The sequence below is a fragment of the Salvia hispanica genome, chromosome 6, assembly GCF_023119035.1.
Source record: "Salvia hispanica cultivar TCC Black 2014 chromosome 6, UniMelb_Shisp_WGS_1.0, whole genome shotgun sequence".
Lineage (NCBI taxonomy): Eukaryota > Viridiplantae > Streptophyta > Magnoliopsida > Lamiales > Lamiaceae > Salvia > Salvia hispanica.
Genome location: NC_062970.1, coordinates 1,337,735 through 1,358,704, shown reverse-complemented (window position 1 = coordinate 1,358,704; position 20,970 = coordinate 1,337,735). Strand labels below are relative to the sequence as shown.

Here is a 20,970-nt window from a genome sequence, read left to right as displayed (position 1 = left end):
GCAGTGTGTGTATTATTTTGAAAAGCCAACAAAAAATCAAACAAAATAAATAATATTTGGTTGTAGGAAAAACAAATCAAAATTTCACCCATCAATGATTCAAAAATACATGAATTTGTATTAATAGTATTTTATTTCTTTATTCTATCCAAGCCACTTAAACCTAGTAATTTATTTTGGAACTTAAATTTGAGTCCAATTCGTTAATTTCGAAATGTTCCATCATATTCATAATTCCATTATTATTTGGTGGGGTTGGTAATTCATGGACCCAATCCATTCAAATATGAATGTGTAAGTAATTATTAGGTCCAAGTAAAACAAACTCTCTTCTAGCAATTTCTGTGGTCCTATCTTAGAACTATTTGCCTATTCGAATGGTCCAAATCACATTTCAAGGCTGTCACAGCTCAGATCCAATGCCCTCCTTAATTTACAACCGAGTTTCGATTATAATGTAGCTAACATTTACTCGTGTCTATACGTTGATTTTGTTACTCTTTGTCGGATTTTTTTTTTATTCTAGACGGCTTTTGTATTGCTTTTTAACTTTTTTACTATATGTGGATATGTATATATCGAACTGGATAAGCAGTTCATACATTTATTCTATTTATGTTGGTACTTGTTTGCTATTATTTTCTAAAAAATGTACTGAGTTAGCCCTTTTTCCCAGTTGTGAAAATGACATTAGTTTATATGCCAAATTTATAGTATATAGTTATATTTTCAATATTATTAAATGGAGCAATGTTTAATAAGTGATAAACTATTAGTCAATATTTCAAGATTTTATCCAATTTTGACTTGAGATATTCCCACAATCTAAATTTTCACGAAAACGTATCAATATTATATACGTACTAGTTTTAGACATTTTTTCAATAAAAAATCTATGAAGAGAAATTTTTGTTACATACAAATACAACCGTACACACGAACTATTATTAATACAAACAATATTACATAAACTCCAAACGATTTAACAAGTGTGAGTCCAACACGTAGAGATTTACATTAGAAAACGGCCAAACAAGTTAGATTTAGGACAAGATTTTGTTGGTGGACCATTAATGTTTACGAGTTATGTCGTAGTAATTATTCAAATTTATGTCTGTATCGACTTTAACATTATTAATCAGAGCCGACATTCAATTTCAAAATATATAATTAAGATTAAAATTGATTCATATAAAACTCCCAATATTACAATTAAATAGCAACGATCATCAATTAAGTAACACTAATTAGGACCGAGGAAGAAGAAGACGGCGAAGGCGAAGACGAAGAATCGTGGGCTTTCCGCAACCCACTTTTGGGAGCGGAAAGCGTGAGTTCCAACTCAGGCGAGTCGCACGGCCAACTCGCATTCGTCATTGGGAAATCATCCCGATCACGACCCTCCTCACCGAGTGAATTGAGGTCTAGGTCAAACTCGAAATCGTGTTTAGGGCGCGCCAAATCCCCTTTTGAATCATCCACCTTTAAAAAAAATTGACTTTATTTTTATTTTAGGAAAAATGGTTAGGTTTAAAATATCGAATATAAGAAGTACCATGTCGAAGAGACTGGAGCGTCGTTTCTTCTTATTGAGGGAAGCTTGCCGGAGAAAATATTTCTGAGCGTGACTAGCAACTTGTGTCGGAGTTCGGGTCGTAACGAAATTTCTAGAAATTCCCCTCCAATCGCCTTTGCCTAGCTTCTCAAGCCCCATTAGGAATGAGCGATGCTCCTCTTCACTCCAAGGAACTCCTAATTAATAAAAATATAAACCCACCATTTTATTAGTATTAATCACAACTATATGTTAAAAATGTATGTGGTGGAGATTCTATATTTGGACCTTATTAATTCCATTGAGTATTTTATTTAACAATAAAAGTAATCTTTAATATATTTTCATAAAAAAATTACCACTAAATTAATAAATTTAATTAATATTCAAATATTTTTACATACTTACCCTTTCTCACTAATTCTTAATATAGATTATTATGATTATTAATTCTTCTCTTGATCTTCCCATCCAAAATATTTATAAGCATATACCAAACTATTTTATCGTTCTATTTTAATCATTTATCAAATTTAAAATCTAAAGTCACAAAATTAAAATCTAAAAAAATAACCAATTACTTTTAAATTTTTATTTATATTTTGTTTTCAGAAGTGTATAAGCAGCCAATGTGTATGCTTAACGTCAATTTCCACTAAGTATTTAATTTAATTTTATATTTGGAAGTGTATGGAAAACTAGAGAATTATCACAACAATCAGGAGAGAGAGAGAGAAGGCATAGAAAAAAAAAATCAAGCATAGGTTACCACAAAAAAACAAGACATAACAAACATTCATTTTAATATGAGGATTGCAATGTTCCCTAATTATTTCTATACACAAAACTGCAAAAAACAAGTTAACCTAATTATTCCAAGAAAATAGGAGTGTAGATATATGTGTACCTTTCTTCCTCTCCGGTGGAGAGCCATCGGAGAGGTAGCCGAGGGAGGCCTTATTGACCGGGCCAAGTCGCGAGGAGGAGGAAGAGGTTGGAGACGAAGACGACAAGCACTCCAAGCTGAAGCTCTTCTTGATGGCGGTTGGGATTGAGGACGAAGAAGAAGAAGAGGAAGGTGAATTCGAGGAGATTTCGAGTTGAACCCCAAAAAGCCTCACCACACCACCAATATTGGTGTGGCCTTTTGATGAGTTGCAAGTTCTTGAATTGTGCCCTATGTTCCCACAATGTGAGCATTTCCTCCCCATTTTTTTCTCACTATGCTTAATTCTTTGCATGCATCCACACCCTAAAGAGAAAGAGAGAGGGGAGAGAGAGAGAGAGAGATGAGGCTATTGTTGATTGAGAAGCACACTTGCTTGTTTCATGATATAGTATGTGATATGATGTGAGAGGATAAGTTGGGGTTTGTCAAAATGGTATGCACATCAATTTTATGTGATTGGAGCAATATTTATTTATGCTTGATATTTATTCCAACTTGACTCTTGTTCAAGATAGAAATATATGTGCATATATATAAGTAGTTGTAGATGATTGGATCAAGATTTATTTTATGGTTGATATTTTACCAACTTGACTCTCTTGCTCAAGATAGAAATATACTTATACATATATATACATATGCGGGTGTATTTGTATGTACCTTTTCGTTTGTATTTGAACGGGTCGCTATTCCATTTTTGTTATTGTTTTATGTCACGAGAATCTGCTATTTTTATTTTCGTTGCACTCAATAAATTTATGCGTATATGCAATAATCGCAACTACTACTGATTGACGCATGGTAAATCCATATTTCTCTTTGAATCTATACTTACACTAGCATGCTGTGACAGACGCAGAAAAAATATTGATACAAAAACTCTACTAATTTTTATCATTAACTTTTAGACTTTTGCAGTCTTTCTTATATATATCCCAAAAAAAATGTGTCACTCTTAGTTTTTTTAGACTTTAATGAAGACACAAATTTTATTTTAAATATTAAACCTTCTGTTACGCACATCAAATAAAGATAATCTGATTAATTTATAAAATAGTGTTTTCAACCCAAGATGCTGACAATTGACAAAGACTTAAGAATATAATGGTGTGCATTATCTGGGGAAGGTTGATCTATAAATATTTGTTTTAAATAGGAGCTCAAATAATCTTGATAAAAAAGTCTCTTTTCAGAATATTGAAGATCAAAACATTGAATTTAGGACCAAAATTACTGCTTCATTTCCAATTCTTAGTTTCATATATATATACAGCGTTGACGAAGTAAAAGCAAATAGAAATAGTAATATTCTTTTTTTAATTTCTTAGCTTGTTAATTCAACCCAAGACTTAGGAAGTCAAAAACTTGAATTAATTTTGGAAATTGAGAACAGGAAAACCCCACAACTTATCTATATCTCAATCAAAGTAAATTTAAAACCATATCTTGTCCCTTCTTTTCGCCTAATCTCTTAGATGGGCTTACTTTGTCATAATTCGTGAAGATATTAATAATAATCAAAATTATTTATTTAACACATTTTTTAGTCTCATAAACATACACAATCCCTCTACGTAACTTGAACCCTAGTTTATTAATCGAAAAAAATTGTACTATTACTAAGTTGTACTCGTGATCTAAATTATTTAATAAATAGGAGTTTGATTTTTACAATGGTTAAGTTACAATTTTATTAACTAGAGCATACTTAATACATAGAAGAGGAAACCATCTAAATCTTAGATCGAGGAGTTACCCGATAAGCATTGAAGTTTATCTTTTTTACTTCACATTTTTATGTGAGACAACTCACATGTGAATATCTCAACAAGTTGTCTCAGATGTTACATGAGTCCTATTTAACTCCGTATTTGTCAATATATGAACAAGATTACCATATTATGTCACATTCCAAGGCTCATTAATTAGGCTCAGAGCTTGAGGCCTATCTTTATTTGATCTACTAATTATGTAATTTATGCTTTCCTTTTTCTAACATAAGCCAACTTTACTTAACTTGCCCCTAAGGAAACTATCACCTCTCTATAGTCCACTAAATGGTGTCTAATTATGCTACTTAAATTATCATAATGTTAGATTTTTGTTCTTTCCTCCCTCTCTTTTTAGTTTGTGATTTATTGTTTTTGTTCAAATAATTAAAGTTAACATGTGGCTGGATAAGTGGGATTGCTATATCTTGATTGTCCCATCAAAATATATAAGTGTCTTTTCTCTTACTATTTGCTACTTGGCCATATTATAAAATTAACATTTAGTACTCAGACGCCACTCATATAGTGCTCACCTATTAACTGATTTAAAATCTTGAATAAGCATAACCATTCACACAACTTGAATTAAGATGTAATAGAAGAAGATAGTAAAATTCTTTTCATCAACTATTAATAATAGTCTTAGTATAAGATTGCATATATTTTAATACTATATCAATAAAATAGAAGATATATAAAAAATATGATTAAAGTATTGTTAAATAAGAATGACGTTCATCTTATTAAAAAACATTATCAAAATAGAAGAACCGATTTTTATAAACGGATGAAATAATTTACAACATTAGAGATTTGTATAATTAAACTAATTAATACTATTACAACATGAAAGATAATTAATCACCATATACCTAATTTAAGTATGGAATTAGCATAAGCAACTGGCTTTAATTTACTTTTTGAGTGGTGCTACCTTTGTAAATGATTAACTTCTTAAAGCAAACAGTTAATACTTCATTAATTACTTTTAAATCTTTATAATTTATTGAAAGATTATCTTTATCGTACCGAAAAGTACCTCCACTAGTTCTTGCTAATTGCTTAAAAAGAAATATCTTTTCCTAACTTCCTAGTTCTTTTTCAAGTGCTAAACTTATTTTTTAAGGATTGGATCTAATCTCTGTGATTAGCCACAATATGATATAATTTGTGCAAAGTGTTCACAATCCATCGGTTTGCCGTAAATAATTCACCTAAACTTTTTCTATTATCGAGTTGTTACGTGGAGTATTAATTTTCAATTCGGATACCGACATAAATTATTATTAAAATCATCAAATTTAAATTACATAAAAGTTTATATAACTTGCTCTATTCTTTTATTGATCTTTTTGAACGTTCAAGAAGGGAAAAAGGAAAAAATCAAACTTTGTTTATATATCACATTTAAATTTTATTATCTAATAATAAAGCTAATAATAATCTGTAAGGTATGTAGTATATCGTTCCTCTGTTGATAGTCTTAAATCTTAATGATCACACTCACAATGCATAGAAAGGTAGATAAATTCTTGGAAACTCACAGCTTTCCAACATGAATTCTTAGTCATATTGACTAATGAGGTTGGCTTAATGGTTTCAAATTTCAATTTGAAGAAATTCTTGGAAACTAGAATGAAATCTACTTACTACAATGCATGTATGGTCAATATTCAATGAATATATTTAACAAAAAAGATTAGTCTTACATATTAGTCAATAGTCATTATGGTATAACCTCATATTAGCAACGGTGGTTGCACCTTCTAATTAAATAATCTTAAAAATTTCTAAGAGCATTCACATCGGTACCAAAAGAATAGAAGCAACATGAGGTCATTCACAACGATACCAAAAGAATGGAATAAACATGAGAACATGAGACACAACTGAGGAACGTCGAAGGGAGCAAGGCGGACCGCGTCTTGGGCCACCCATTCACAAATGATACCAAAAGAATGGAATGAACTTGAGGACATGAGGCACAACCTATGAACGTCCGAGGGAGCAAGGCGAACCGCAGCTTGGGCCACCTAGCAGCAAACAGTCTGGCCCAGGCTGCATGCCCTCGTCCACTCACATTGCACCACGTGGCAACGATCATTTTTCTTTAATTTATCATATAATATCTTCAATTTCTTCACAATTTTATTTATTTGTTTCAATTTCATTTAATTAATTTTCTTTATTTTTATTAGTTTGTTTTGGTTTGATTCATTTCTTGGGTTGTAAATGCTCTAATACAATTGGTATTTATAAAAGAAACATTATTCTATATCCTCTCTCCATACACAACAACCTTGCAATTTTCAGAAACAAGCAACTGAATTGCATATCTCAATTTTCATAAATGTAACTTGCAAGAAAAATAAACTAAACCAACCAACTTAATACTTTCTACAAGGAATGAATATTATAAATCATCTTGGTGTAACACAGCTCAACTGATAATGGATACCCTATTTGGCAAACTCTCAGTTGATGCTGATAATGTATGTGACTTCTCAAAAGCTCAAGCGTGCATCGGCACAGCAAGCAGTATCCACCAAGAAAGTGAGGCATATATCTCGCTTCTAGTTGGACAAGAGAGGATCTGTCTTACGAGGGGGAAAGAGAAAGACCAGCATTCGCAAAATATACTCGAGGAATCAGCCTTTCCATCTCTGCATAACAAAGCTCGTCAGCTCCCAAAACTTAAACAAGCACTGGCAGCAGAGAAGCAAATGGAGATCAGAATTAATTATATTAGTATTTGACAAAATTTCATTGATTGTAGCTAATATTCAGCACCAAGTTCTGCCAATGAGTATCCTAAACTAGAGAGTACCGCTAAAACAGATAGTAATTCTTTTCTAGCATCTCTAGTTATGTCAAACGTGTTGCCACTTTTTTTAGGTGAGAAAGTAATCGAATATTTTCTTATTACTCAGCAACAAACACGATGTTCATCGTTCTGAATCACACCTTAGGTGCAGAACTTCATTATGGACATGAATACCATGTTTTCAGTCGATTGACATCAAGGGTTAAAGAAAGAATATTTAGGCTGTACATGTGTAATGTGGCTCATGTGTTTTTATTTATAAGAGTATGTAGTACTGTAATTTATCTTCCCTGCATATTAGTTTACCTCAATGAATTAGTTCAGAAAATAGAAATTTACAAGCAAATGTTAAAGTGACAGATTTATAGCACCAATTCAATCACAATCACCTAATTTTGCTTAAGCCCAGGCAACCAAAAAACTACGGAAAATTGTTGCATAGCATGACACATTGACACGAAAATTTGGTGTAGATAATACTATCTAAACATGTTTGGAAGAGCGAAATCATCAAAAGCAGAATTACCCTTCTAACTGAATCAGCAGATCACCAAACCTCCAAGCATGTTAATCGTGCAAATGCTTTGGCATCGTGTGTTCCTGCAGTGGCCAGAGAGAACAAAAACATAACAGAAAAGCGTATAGAAAAGCATGCGGAAGTTTTCTCATACAAATATTACATTGTGCAAGCTATCCCGTAGTTGAGAACAGCCTTCCAGGGACGGGGGCCTGAAGCTAAAGTGGCCCTGCAACTACAAATATAGTTTTCAAGAGTTGAAGCTGATGCATAAGAACTCATTATGTTTCTCAAACAACTTATGTCCGCTCAACCATATACCATAGCATGCAGACTCTGTTGGGCAGCATTTAGGCTGGAACGTGCTGAAAAATTCCCCTAGATTGGAAAAGAAAGTCAAGGTCAAATTAAAAGAAGATATGCTTCACATAGAAATACATCTGAATGCAATGATTAACCAAACAACTTATATTTACAGATACTTAAGGTCATAGTGATTCAATCATCATACCAGAACACCCTGCATAAGTGATTGGTCACTGTAGTAGCAATCTTGTAGAGACGATGGTGAACTCAAATGTCCCTGTAAATATAATGATCGTTTAGATACAAGGACGAGAATCTAGTATATGCATAAGCAAAAAAACAGAGCTATACCGGTCCTTGACCGCCATGTTCTGCAATAGAGTAACTATTGACAATGGGGATTCTTAACCCAGGTTCCTGCAGATTTTAAGGTTCACTACGGCTCCTTGAAGTTAGGAAAAGAAAAGGGAAAATAGGAGATTGATTTTGAAGAATGAAGATATATATCTGACATACCATCCCATGAAAGTCCTGCTGAGACATGTAAGAATCATGAAGCCTATGTGATCTTTGGTTCATCTGCTCCTATGAAAATGGTATAGAGGTGCATAAACATACGCAGGTTTCAATGGACACGCATAAACTAGGATCGCAAAAGGGAACAAACCACATCATGGCCGCTTTCCTCCATCCCAGTAGGCCATGTTTCAGGCTCAGCTGCTCGTACCTATCAATGAGATGATCAACGTTAGGACGCAAATTCACAAGCCCAAAATTTGCTTCAAGTATGCCAGTGTCTGCAGAAATCTAAGACAAAATTTAACCTTCCGTTTTTTTGGAACTTTTATCTTTGATGTCGTTGCACTTTTATCATTATTCTGTCCAATGTCTAAAAGACCATGAGCAGCAGTCTTGGTGGTCTCCATGATGCTCTTTACAGAATAGTTCAAGCGCGCACAATGCTCCATTGCTTCTTCTAGAGCATGATGAGCAACATTGTAAGCATCCTCTGATATCGAACCCTCCTCACTTAATCTAGTAGAAAGTTTGCAAATATCATTAAGGCGATGGACCCTCAAGTTTGTATTGGCTGATGCTTGATGAGGTATATCTATAATCTTTGCAGCTTGTGTCCATCGCTTCAGTATAGAGTTTGACGGAATAGTGGAAATGCCTGATAGTTGGAGAACTGATAAGGCGTGTCTGCAGAGATATCCACTATATTCAAACAAGCGGCACAAACAATGGATGCCATATATTCCTCTATTCCAGGAGACGGTGAAGGTCTGTTTCCTTTCAAGATCATGAACTTTATATACAACTGTTTCCCCATCTTCACCTTCTTTTTCAGGAGTGCACGAAAGAATTCCTGAAACTTCAGCTTGAAACTTTCTAAATATTGCATTTGTGTAGATTTTAGACATTTGCTTCTCAAAAGGTGAGTGACAAATCAATATTGGTCCACTGCTGCGAGTTTCAGCCTCGGCCTTAACTTCTTGTTCACACCACTCATGCAAAAATAATTTGTATTGATCGATGAACTCTTGAAAAGTAGTTTCCTTTTGCAGGTACTTGTCAAAAAAAGACCCTACACTTTGTGATCTCTCAACTGTACAAAACCCACCAAGAAAAACCCCCCTCATATAAGTAGGAACCCATTTTCTACGGTCATCATACAATGATTGCACCCACTTATCATCTGCGAGATCAAATTGCTTGACCATTTTGTGCCACATCTTATTAAATTCTTCGCTTGTCCCAGATCTATACGTGCATTTCTTAAATTCCATCAAAATAAGTGCGGATTCATCAAATTCGCCACTTAGATTTTGACCAACTTTGGTGAAGACATGCCAAGGACAAAAGCAATGGAAAGCATTAGGAAAAACATCATGTGCGGCTTCAGCAAATGACCTGTCATTATCAGTGATAACAACTTTCGGACCATGCGCAGCAACTGATCTAAGCCAAGTGCGCATCAACCAAGTAAAGCTAGACTTCGTTTCATCTCCAATCAAGGCACACCCAAGCAAAATGAACTGAAAATGATTGTTCACCCCAACAATAGGTACAAAAGGAATTCTATACTTGTTTCTGATGTAATGTGCATCAAAGAAGACCACATCACCGAAAGATGCATAGTCATTCCTACCTTTCTGATCAACCCAAAACACATTTCTCATACGTGCTTCAGCATCAAAATCTAACACATAGTAAAACCCCGGAGCCTCAGCTTGCATACGCATGAAATAATCCATCAACAACTCCACATCCCTCTCGTCTAAAACCAGCTGCAGCCCTCTCCTTTCGCAGGAAGCATCGCCCTCCTTATTCTTCTTCCCCCTTACAGTGTTATAGAAATCACTAGGCGAAATTTCGTGATTATGCCCCTCCACAAAATTGTACACAAACCACTTCCCCTCTGACCTTTTCTTAACATGCATGCTAGCTTTGCAGTCCGTCTTGGCACACGGCCTTTGACTAACACTCGTGCCGGACTGAGGCCTGCTCCCGAACCTAGAACACGCGATCTTTATATCAATGAACTTGCCCGATTTTTTGGACCTTCGACTAGCTTTTATCGTGATGCCAAATCCAACCGACCGAGCATACTCCCGGTAGAAGAAATAGGCCCCTTCCTTCGTCTCGAATTCCATACCATTCTGAGGCATGTAACTCTCTACCCTGCCTCTACTATCACTCGAGACATTCAACTTCACTCCATCCCCCATAATTCCATCAATTTCGTCATCACCGCCATCATTATTTCTTATCTCCAACGATGGCAATTCTAAGTCAATCTCCATAGGCAGACATCTAATCAGAAATATTTCCCTCCAAAATTGACCTGATAAAACTGGATTAATCAAAATTCACCGACTTCTGCCATATTTCCCCAAAATTCATGAAATTCATCCCGCTTCTGAATCAAAGCAGGCTTCATTTCTATAGACTAAGCAAAAAAGAGGAACATTCTCATTTCTCGGAGGCAATTAAGCTATGTAGAATCAAAATTAACTGCATTCACGTAGATAATTTCCGTCGCCAATAAGGGAAAAAACAAAGGAATAGCACAATATTGTACCTACAGTTCTCAGTTGTAGTCTAGTCGCTTGCAGTTGAGGAGACTCGCACAGTTCTTCGCTCATAGCCATCGAGATGAAGGTTTTACGTTTATTATAATTTGACCTCTTAGTTTCCACTAATTATGTTTGACCCCTGTTAACTTTGGGAGTATAATTTGTAGCCCAATCGAAAATAATGAATTTGGCTGAAAAAATATTCAGTTTTTTGAAAAATAGATGCCTATAACAAATGAAATATTTGTCGAAGTGGGTCCATTTTACGATTAATCATTAACAAACTAACGGTAGATATAAATTTGTCGCGATTAGCGTTGACGTTAGTGTTTTTTATGGAACCCGTAAAAAAAAGACTACTTCAAAATTTAGCAGAACAAGTCCTATAAAAGCATCACGCATGCTCTACTTGTCACACTACATAATACACTTTACTTATACTACAAGTCCATATTCAACCATGCTTGTTATTGCCTGCATCGCCGTCGCTGCCTTCGTTCCCGTTGCCACTCCCGTGACCGCCTCCATGAGCGCCACCGCTACCCGAACCATAACCATATCCGGAGCCCGAGCCAGACCCCGACCCAAACCCGAAACCGGACCCCCTCGCAAAACCGTTAGGAGACTTGCCCGAGCCCGATCCGTAGCCCCACCCGGATGTCGGGGTGGAGCCCCACCCCCAGCTGTAGTCCCAGCTCGGGGCGTGGGCTTCCCCGCTACCTCCGGTGGGAGTCTCCGAAGCGCCACTAGGCTCCGACGAGCCCATCATCCTTCGTCTTCCACCTTCACCACCAAAGCTATGTGCCCAACAATTGATCGAAGCTAAGAGAAGTAGGCATATTGTGACATGGAGAATTGTTGTACGCATTTTGAGCTGATTGATTTCTATGATGATTTTGTTAGAGGAAGTTTATATAATTCATATGACTTATGGCGGTAGGCAATTGATTTAGGCAAGCACTATATATAGTGGGATATTAAAAGGGACATGCAATATTTGAGTAGATTTCCCCCCACTATACATATATGATGTGTATCGCCACAAATGATTTGCACCACCGCCTATTCTAGAAATTAATGCCAAAACCACAACTTTAGAATTAAATGGTCCCTTCAAAAAAATAATATCTTGGATTTTGAGATTGTAACCTAGAGTGTAATGAAAATAAGTAGATAGGATCAATCATGGATTCAAATTGGTGGATGTCAAATTTACATGCTCAAACTAGTGCTAAAATCTTGAAATGTCTTGACTTATGATACAAATGTTATACAAAGAAGAGTCTGAGGATTTTCCCATATCAAAATTTTGATGACATTTGCCAAAAACCAGATAATTTTTTTATGGCAAGGTTGATATCTGTGATAAGCAGATAACAAGAATTTACCTAGCATGTAATATTAAGATCCGATCCGTGACCTAAACTTGCAAATACCGCGGCGATCCTCAGCAAAAGAATCCCGAATGGATTCAACCATCAAACAGACGGCTTCTACTTGACCCAATTCGTCATCCTTCTCCTGAGAAGGTCAGGGGGGAGCATTTAGGAGGATAATGTTATCCTAGAAGGTGAACGAATATGAAAAGAGCAGAGAAGTACCAGTTCGGTCAGCCGGTCTTCAATGCTATGACAACTTCCTTCGCTAGGCATAAATATTTTTCGATAAGCTGCTCTCAGGCTCTTTATCTGGGAAACATCAGGAAAAGTTAGTCATGGTCGGAATGAAAACAAATCAAAGTACTGTTATATTACGAGTATACACGAACATCGTTGTGTTTTCTTTTTCTTCTTTTATCTCTAGTTTGGGGACTTGAATTGGGATTTCCAATAATGAGTTTTATGTCTAAAATATAGGATATCTGTATGGAATGCACATAACTGAGTTGAACTTTATTGGATGAGATCATGGGAATGGGTTCCGGATCCAACAATTCCAGGGGAAAAGGTTGTTTGTTAAAAAGGAGGAAGATCTATAAATTTAATTCACTAGATTGAAATAACATTACAATATATATAAACTGACTGAAAACCAACCTCCCCAACTGAAAACCCACGGCGCCTTAGGCCTTCGAGATTTAATCCGCGTAGCTCAGCTCGTTCACCAGAGACCATTGTGTATTTGGGTACATCTTGAGAAACCTTTGAGGTGCATCAAAGAGATTAAATAAAAATGAGGTGTGAGCAAACGATCAACTTGTCATCAAACACCATCAGTTCTGGTTCTGGAATGGCATGCTTCAATGCTCATTAAAGAGAAAATTATCAACACAATCAAGAATATTTCAAGCATATGTCCTTACCACTGACCCGCCACCAATGAAAGAAAAAGAACCAATATGACAAAACTGATGTATAACCGTGGCCCCTGCGGTGTGAGTATAATTCTGCAATATCACAAATTTCACAACCTTGTCATTACATAGACAAAACAATAGAATCTAAGAATCCAAGTTAGAGGCAAAGACTTAAGGCTACACCTCCACATTTACATGGCCTGCCAACAGAGTGTTATTTGCAAAAATGTTATGGTTACCCATTTTGCAGTCATGTGCAATGTGACAAGATCCCATTATGAGATTATTAGCACCGATGATCTGTTGATGAAAATATTGTAAGGTATAGGATATTTGACTAATGATACACTTCATATCCCAAAGCAGCATAAAATAATGAGCAAAAAGTCATGTTACTTACTGTTTTTTCATCGGGGTGTGAGGATCTATGAATAGATACATATTCTCTGATCTCATTGTTGTCCCCAATCTCGAGGAAACATTCGTTCCCTGGCTAAAATAAATGGTTGAATTTGAGTATGCATACTTGAGATTAAAAAAAAAGTGGAGAAAGTCATTATCGTCACTATACTCTATAGTGCAAGGATATAGAACTATCTACTTATTTTCACCAATTTCACCGCATTCTGTCAGAGCATTTTTTTCTCAGTAAATTACCAAATAAATGAGTTCTTTAGGTATCAATAAATCCAGAGCATGCTGAATTGCTACTATCTCATAAACCATGCCATATTTCTTTGTTGTTCCAAAAACCAACATATAAATTCTTTACACTAATCAAAGTGTGAGAATCAGAATTTTGACACTTATCAGGTAGCTTTTTTTCTTCTTTCTTATAGCAATTTTAATGAGAGATGTGTTGGTTTTGCAACCTACCTTATATTTCAAATCTTGACATTTAATGCCTACAACCGCATGATGCCCGATTAAATTGTTATTTCCAATAACAGTACTACCAGGAAGATCATCACCAACCACAGCACCCCTATAGACACAGTAGGCAGATTCAGTTTTGAATGGAAGGAACACAGACAACTTTCTTTAAACCAATATTATATGTAAGCTACAATTATCTTACATCATTAAAGTGCAGTCATCCCCTATCTTTGTATGTCCACAGACATGGCTCCCCGGGTATAACTGACAACCATTCCCTAACTTTGCAGAAGGTCCAACTGTGCAAAACAGACCAACAGAAACACCCTGCATTTAGATAAGACTTAATCAGTTTACAATATCTTAAGAATCCAAAAAAAACTCAGTATCTCTGTACAATTACAATTTCATTCTCATTCCTCAAAATATCCCGAAAGTTAGTATCTCGGTGGCACAAGGAATATCAGCCTATCAATGGCTTTTGAGGAACTGCTTGCCAATTAAGTCCTTTTCCATAGAAAAGACTCAGACGATTTATTTCCAGTTACCCAATTCTTCGGAGAATGTAACAACATAACCTATTATTCAAAACCTCAGTTTCTTACAAAGATTTCCAGCTTCATCTTGTTCACAAGTAACAGAGTTCATCTCATTTTCAATAATTGACTCAATTTGCAGCTTACGAGTATCGCAGCCGATAACATACATACTATTCACATTAATTTCACAACACAAGTTACAATAAAGAGCTTGGCTACAATCTTTCATCAATTACTGTAAAATTTCCACATCAAATTAAAGCGCTTGGCCACAATCTTCTAACATTACTGGAAAATTGATGTCAATACCTGACCTAATATGGCATCCGGATGAACAACGGCGGATGGATGAATAAAACCAGAATTGCCCCCTGTTTCCACACAGCTCATTTTCTGCTCCTCCTTAAAATCTGCCAACGAAATAACGCTGATGAAAGATACTCCATTGATAGGCAAAAGCGTGATTTTGTGTGAGCATACATATACATTCATATAATCATATCTATCATATGCATATGTAATGGGGCATAGATGCTAGAGCAAAAAGGAGAAGTGTAAGCATACTGGGGAGTGAGGTGGAGAAGCATCGGTGATGGAGCCGTTGAGCTGCAAAGGACCTTCGAATTCGGAGAAGCAAAGCCATCGTTAAGAATTTGGGGGTTTTGCGGCATTCATAGGTTTAAGTTTAACAGTTGAAAAATTAGCAGAATATATGAGCTTGAAGACGACTTATTGAATTGTTTCTATTCATCATGCCCTAAATTAAATACAATTAATTTTACGGAAACTAATTTAATATATCACTTTATCATCACTCGAATTTGAAAACTAAAAAAAACTAAACTTGCGAAACTTAACATCTACAAAATATTTACAATAGGCATATATATAGACTACATATGTATTTGTTCTAAAGTTTTCATCTTATTTTTTTTCTCTTCTAGAATTCTCTACTTTTTTCTTATATATTCTATTTATTCCTAAATATTTCTATTATAAATTATCTTCAAATTTTAATTACAAAAATCAGGCTTATTATTTATTTGAACACATTCCGTACAATAAAAATACTAAAATAAGAAGACGATGAAACACTACTCAGTTGATAAAACATTTTTTCTCAATTCAATAGGTTAGGAATTCAGATCATCACGAGAATAAATAGGGAATCTTTAATGATCATTTTTTCTAGAAAATAAATAAAAGTTGTGGATTAAGTAGGTTTAAGATGGTTTTCTCAATTTCATATATAATTATACTTCCGCAAGTTACAATTTGTATATTTAATACTCCTATCAATTTTTTTATTAAATAGATGTATGAATATAGCAATAATTAAGTATAAAAATAAAATTATAATATAGTAAAATGACTCACAACTAATAACTATCATTATGAATAGTATAACAACCTTTCATTTTCTATAATAATTATGACATATTTTATAATTATTAAAATTGATACTCATAACTTACATATATTTTAATATATGGCCAAAACTCACCTTTTATATATATTTCTATATTCTATATTAATTATGACATATTTTATAAATAATAAAATTTATACTCATAACTTACAAATATTTCAATATAAAGCCAAAACTCACCTTATTATATATACCAGTGTAACACCCATGCTATGCACGGATTTTTAATTTATTATTATATTCATACAAATTTAAAAAATTAAACAAACACATTTTTCTAATATTCCTTTTATTGTATGTAATAATTCAAAAATAAAATTAAAAAAATAAAATATAATAGTAAATTATACATAATGATTAATTTAAAAGTAAAGAAAATTTTTAGTTACAAAAATCAATTCTAACAAAAAAGATTTCTTTCAACTAATTTATGAACAAATAAATATAAAAAAATTGTATTGTGTCCTTAAACAGCAAAACATGCTATGCACTACAACTTGTTTAAAATAAATTAAACATCTCATAAAAGTTCCAAAAATATCATAAAATCAGTAGAAATTGTAGTAATATTACATAAAATAAGAAGAATCAAACACTCAAGAATTGGCAGATAAATATTAGTATATGTAAAAATTGTATGTAATCATAAATAACAAATACACAATATAAATATTTGTAGATAAATATTAATTCATTTAAATTCAAAATATTCTATTAAATGTAGTTTATAGTAAATCTATTATAATTAAATGTTTATAAGCATAGTGTGTTTATAAATAGAACAAATTTTCTAAAATTATTAACCTTTATCACCATAATTATCATGCCACTATATATTTATTCAAATACAATTTTTATAATAAGATTTCTTATTTTATTTTATGTTACACTTAATAACATAAATATTGTCAACAAATATTCTTTTCTTCTTAAATTATGCAATATAGGTTATATAGGTAAAAAATTATAAGTCATCAAATCAAGAAAAGCAACATAATGTTGTTTATAATTACTGATTAATAAATTTTGTTATACTATAAATAAAAATTTTGTGTGAAAAAATTAACTACTAAAGTTCATATACTATTGAACAAATATTTCATATCTAATTGTGACTTAGATCATGAGTAAAAAACAAACTCTAACTTACTACAATAAAAAATATACATAATTAGTATAGAATAAAATGAACGATTAGACCATGATCAATACATTTATACAAAAAGTCCACCACAAAATAACAAACTTATAGAAAATGGGCAGATATTATACAACATATATAATTTATACCATAAATTATAAACCTACTAAAACATACAATGATTAAATCAATACAATTATACTATACAACACAAATAAACCAAATAATCAACCTTCCATTCTCGACCCAAATAAACCTTAAAGAAGAATCGGATTCATCATAACTGCCAGAAAAATTCGCCGACGACGCTACCAACACCACTCATCTTCTCATCCGACTTCTACGTATCATCATTATACATAATCAATTTCAAAAGAATTCTCTACGATTGACATAGAATGTGCATGCTCTCAATTTGAGAGTACCTTAGTTTCGAAACACAAGAACTGTATGATTCCATTAGCTAGCCTAATACATGTATTTATAGCCATGACATACTATATTTTATGATTAATGGCAAATTAAATTTTATTTGACCATGAAATCTCTAAATTGAATAATAATTATAAAGTAGTAATAATTTTTTTAATGGCTTAACCGTTTCACATTTAATACTAATTTGGGCATGAGTCTCCAAATTTGGATGGCACACATTAGGCTATGGAGTCACAAACTATAACGGCCTCAATATTTGTAATGCATAATTTTTTAATGGTTTTTAGTTATGTTTAATGGTTTTTTAATTAATGCATAATTGGAAGTTACAAATCAAAATCATAATTTAATTATATAGACTTAAAACTTATAAATATTCGAAAACTTGCCCAAAATTCTTTAATATTCAATATAAGGCCAAAACTCATGCTTCATAATTATTGTTACTCCTACACACCTTCAAGAATCAAGATCACCATTAAACTGGATATATATATATATGTGCTACAATGATCTGCAATTTTGTTCTCCATGTACAATCAACAGCTTGTTGAGAGGCAAATGGAGAATGAGGTTTCATTTATTCCAACTCATACCATAATCAAGTAAAGTATAACAGTCACAGACAATGAGGATTTATTACTAAGATATGTAGTAACCTTGTAACAGTCCTCACAGCCACCTATCAAGCTAATAATCCTAAACATTACCGAACGATCGGAATCATATTATATAGTCCGACCACTCGGATATAAACGATGTGTGATCCATCGACTCCCCAGGGATCTCCTCGTGCTTCGTTGGCTGTCCCTTTCCACCCACTAATCGGGCTGGATTACCCACAGCTGTTGTTCTTGGCGGTACATCTATCAGCACCACCGACCCTGCGCCAATCTTGGCCCCCTCCCCGATCATCACGTTTCCGAGTATAGTCGCCCCAGCACCGATGAGAACTCCATCGCCAATCTTAGGGTGCCGGTCACCACTTGACTTGCCAGTTCCTCCCAATGTTACGTGGTGGAGGATGGAGACATTGTTTCCAATAACAGCGGTCTCGCCTACTACAACTCCCGTTGCGTGATCAAAGAGGATGCCTTTTCCAATTCTTGCACCCGGGTGGATGTCAACAGCAAAGACATCTGAAATTCGAGCTTGGAGTGCAAGTGCTAGAGGCTTTCGTGATTGAGTCCACAGCTTGTGAGCCACTCGGTGAGCCTGAATGCACATATTTGAGCAAAGCTTTAGAACAGTTCATGCAACACATGATTACAAACGCAGAACTCTATTATCCACAGAGCAGAATCGAGCATATTACGACACTGTGTATGTGATACTTCAAAGCATTCATAAAAATGAACAATGAGTAATAATTGCATATCATGCTCATAGAGTGGCCACTGACAACCTTCCTACCAAAATCCTAAATACTGCAATGCCTGTTCCTATCGGGCCATACCAATTTGCTTCCAGCATAACCAAAAAATACAGATTATCCAAAGATTGAGTGCTTTCTAAATGCCAAAAGGTGTTAAAAAAGACCTATTGAAGGCCAGAATCAATCACAAGAAAGCTGAAAGCCCAACCAAATAAACTTGAGAGATGAATAAGCATCTATAAGAAAGTAGAAGATCAAACAATTCGTGTTTTTGTCCACCATATTGACCCAAGTGTGAAGCTACATAACAGCCAAGTTCAGTTCTCTACCAAACTGAATTGTCTAAGAGGGTTTCCAAAGGAAAAATAATGCTCAGAATCAATTACTATAAGGGAAAAATCATGAAAGAAAGATATTGCATACAAAGAACAAGAAAAAATGGATGATCAAACCATTCAAATCTTACTCATACACGGAAACAAAGTACAATCAAGCAGATTTCTTCATATTTCAGCTATCATCATGCAAAGAGTAAGAATTTAACCTCTTCTGCAGTAATAGCATGCGGATTGTATTCTCACTCAACACCGACGAATGAAATCCTAAAACTATTGACTTCTGTATTTAATTTAATCAGGTAATTATCACAATCATAATCGCAAAGATCATCAATTCAACTCAGTGAAAACTCATCACACACAATCACAATCATAATCACAATCGTTCGTTGAGATATCTCCACCCTCACAAATGCCTCACAGACTACCATCAACTTAGCTAACAGGATGAGCTTCAGATAAATCAAAAATTAAATCCAGCACCACAAATCATCCATTTCATGTCACCGCTCAAAATATCTAAGCAAAGCAATCAAACAAGACGATTTTCGATCAATTCGAGCTCCAATTTAGGGCGAGACGGCAATCAAACAGGTTAAAGTGCTCCTACACAAAATCAATCTACCTGGCAAGCGAGGAATCCCTTGTAATTGAGAAGGCAGTGCGAGAAGGAGATACAGGCGGGGTCACGGAAGCGGGCGGCGCGGAGGTCGGCGACGGTGGCGGAGCGGAGGGAGGCGTCGGTGGAGAAGATGTTGAGGAAGAGGTCGTAGAGGAGCGTGGAGAGGAGAGTGGAGGAGCAGAGCTTGTTCCCCAAGTGGAAGGAGAGAGAGCGCCCCAAGGAGGAGTGAGAGAGGATTGTGGAGTAGAGATAGCTGGCCAGCGCCGGCTCGGCTTCAGCGTCTAGGCGAGCCTCGGTCTGGATATGGCCCCACAGCCATTCCTCCTCTTCCATCGACCCCGGCGGCACCTGCGGCGGCGAAGGGTGGCGGAATTCTCCGGCGGGCATTGCGGATGAGGGAACGGCGCCGTTTTGGGTGTGGTTAGGGTTCGCCGTTGGAAATGACGGAAAAAATAATGTCGTGTTGTGATTGGATTTGGCTTTTAAAATCGATCGCTTTATAAGAAAAGAAAAATAAAATTAATGACCATTTCTTTCTATTTCATTTTAATATGCATAAAATTAATGACCATTTTAAATATTTTGTTTTTTATTTAATGAAAAATAATTCAAGTAATTTAAGAAAATATGTTGATGGCTCAAAAATAAATAGATATGGGCGTATGAAGGAAAAAAATATATATACTAGTGTGAATATTTGATGAGGATAGTTGCACATTGAATATGAAGTAAGTACAATTATTGGACATGAAGTTTGGTTTGTACATCACGACAAGTAATAATTTTTGGATAAGTATGATTCCAAAATCCAAATGACGATAGCTATTTTGGATTTAAAAAATCATATTCCCTTCGTCCCGCTTTAGGAGTCCCGGTTGAGTTGGGTATATGTTTTAAGAAAAAATGTTTGAGTGTA

General features: G+C 34.6%; 5 protein-coding genes across 13 annotated transcripts; all 5 read right to left on the bottom strand.

Moving 5' to 3' along the window:
* Positions 1-1,150: 1,150 nt before the first annotated feature.
* Positions 1,151-3,002, bottom strand: LOC125193432 (transcription factor KUA1-like). The gene is made up of 3 exons (XM_048091219.1): positions 2,463-3,002; positions 1,556-1,752; positions 1,151-1,482 (listed from the first exon to the last, which is right to left on the bottom strand). Exons 1-3 carry the CDS (start codon positions 2,794-2,796, stop codon positions 1,234-1,236), a joined length of 780 nt encoding a protein of 259 aa, XP_047947176.1. The 5' UTR covers positions 2,797-3,002; the 3' UTR covers positions 1,151-1,233.
* A 3,507-nt stretch (positions 3,003-6,509) lies between these two features.
* Positions 6,510-10,975, bottom strand: LOC125196320 (protein FAR1-RELATED SEQUENCE 2-like). Of its 7 annotated transcripts, none has more exons than XM_048094789.1 (9): positions 8,748-10,971; positions 8,591-8,650; positions 8,440-8,508; positions 8,275-8,340; positions 8,129-8,200; positions 7,939-7,995; positions 7,781-7,852; positions 7,627-7,700; positions 6,510-6,981 (listed from the first exon to the last, which is right to left on the bottom strand). In XM_048094789.1, exons 1-8 carry the CDS (start codon positions 10,728-10,730, stop codon positions 7,668-7,670), a joined length of 2,412 nt encoding a protein of 803 aa, XP_047950746.1. In that variant the 5' UTR covers positions 10,731-10,971; the 3' UTR covers positions 6,510-6,981; positions 7,627-7,667. The 7 variants fall into 7 exon arrangements, 5 of the variants coding, with proteins under 5 accessions (XP_047950746.1, XP_047950745.1, XP_047950747.1 ...); XM_048094788.1 differs by having other exon boundaries at positions 6,510-6,939; XM_048094790.1 differs by having other exon boundaries at positions 6,510-6,939; positions 8,440-8,502.
* A 405-nt stretch (positions 10,976-11,380) lies between these two features.
* LOC125192395 (glycine-rich cell wall structural protein 2-like) lies at positions 11,381-12,010 on the bottom strand. The gene has a single exon (XM_048089935.1). The coding sequence runs from the start codon at positions 11,869-11,871 to the stop codon at positions 11,458-11,460; it is 414 nt and encodes a 137-aa protein (XP_047945892.1). The 5' UTR covers positions 11,872-12,010; the 3' UTR covers positions 11,381-11,457.
* Positions 12,011-12,158: 148 nt separating this feature from the next.
* Positions 12,159-15,412, bottom strand: LOC125192394 (probable acyl-[acyl-carrier-protein]--UDP-N-acetylglucosamine O-acyltransferase, mitochondrial). 3 transcript variants are annotated; one of them, XM_048089932.1, is made up of 10 exons: positions 15,279-15,412; positions 15,024-15,124; positions 14,378-14,502; positions 14,176-14,284; positions 13,700-13,792; positions 13,483-13,599; positions 13,306-13,389; positions 13,040-13,144; positions 12,605-12,691; positions 12,159-12,524 (listed from the first exon to the last, which is right to left on the bottom strand). In XM_048089932.1, exons 1-10 carry the CDS (start codon positions 15,355-15,357, stop codon positions 12,405-12,407), a joined length of 1,020 nt encoding a protein of 339 aa, XP_047945889.1. In that variant the 5' UTR covers positions 15,358-15,412; the 3' UTR covers positions 12,159-12,404. The 3 variants fall into 3 exon arrangements, with proteins under 3 accessions (XP_047945889.1, XP_047945890.1, XP_047945888.1); XM_048089933.1 differs by having other exon boundaries at positions 15,029-15,124; positions 15,279-15,295; XM_048089931.1 differs by having other exon boundaries at positions 15,024-15,391.
* Positions 15,413-18,177: 2,765 nt separating this feature from the next.
* Positions 18,178-20,532, bottom strand: LOC125197039 (serine acetyltransferase 5). The gene is made up of 2 exons (XM_048095732.1): positions 20,058-20,532; positions 18,178-18,934 (listed from the first exon to the last, which is right to left on the bottom strand). The coding sequence occupies exons 1-2, from the start codon at positions 20,439-20,441 to the stop codon at positions 18,443-18,445; spliced, it is 876 nt and encodes a 291-aa protein (XP_047951689.1). The 5' UTR covers positions 20,442-20,532; the 3' UTR covers positions 18,178-18,442.
* Positions 20,533-20,970: the final 438 nt, after the last annotated feature.

What these genes read in the sequence shown, in the direction of transcription:
- LOC125192395 (XM_048089935.1), bottom strand. Translation starts at nt 11,871, where the DNA reads ATGCGTACAACAATTCTCCATGTCACAATATGCCTACTTCTCTTAGCT.
- LOC125197039 (XM_048095732.1), bottom strand. Translation starts at nt 20,441, where the DNA reads ATGCCCGCCGGAGAATTCCGCCACCCTTCGCCGCCGCAGGTGCCGCCG. An exon ending in AGGGATTCCTCGCTTGCCAG is followed by an intron (nt 18,935 to 20,057) that starts GTAGATTGATTT and finishes ATGTGCATTCAG; the next exon opens with GCTCACCGAGTGGCTCACAA.
- LOC125196320 (XM_048094789.1), bottom strand. Translation starts at nt 10,730, where the DNA reads ATGGAGATTGACTTAGAATTGCCATCGTTGGAGATAAGAAATAATGAT. An exon ending in AACATGGCGGTCAAGGACCG is followed by an intron (nt 8,201 to 8,274) that starts GTATAGCTCTGT and finishes TTATATTTACAG; the next exon opens with GGACATTTGAGTTCACCATC. An exon ending in CACTTATGCAGGGTGTTCTG is followed by an intron (nt 7,996 to 8,128) that starts GTATGATGATTG and finishes TTTCCAATCTAG; the next exon opens with GGGAATTTTTCAGCACGTTC.
- LOC125192394 (XM_048089931.1), bottom strand. Translation starts at nt 15,206, where the DNA reads ATGAATGTATATGTATGCTCACACAAAATCACGCTTTTGCCTATCAAT. An exon ending in CACACCCCGATGAAAAAACA is followed by an intron (nt 13,600 to 13,699) that starts GTAAGTAACATG and finishes TTTCATCAACAG; the next exon opens with ATCATCGGTGCTAATAATCT. An exon ending in AAGACCGGCTGACCGAACTG is followed by an intron (nt 12,525 to 12,604) that starts GTACTTCTCTGC and finishes TGACCTTCTCAG; the next exon opens with GAGAAGGATGACGAATTGGG.
- LOC125193432 (XM_048091219.1), bottom strand. Translation starts at nt 2,796, where the DNA reads ATGCAAAGAATTAAGCATAGTGAGAAAAAAATGGGGAGGAAATGCTCA. An exon ending in TCCACCGGAGAGGAAGAAAG is followed by an intron (nt 1,753 to 2,462) that starts GTACACATATAT and finishes TTTATTAATTAG; the next exon opens with GAGTTCCTTGGAGTGAAGAG. An exon ending in GCTCCAGTCTCTTCGACATG is followed by an intron (nt 1,483 to 1,555) that starts GTACTTCTTATA and finishes TTTTTTTTAAAG; the next exon opens with GTGGATGATTCAAAAGGGGA.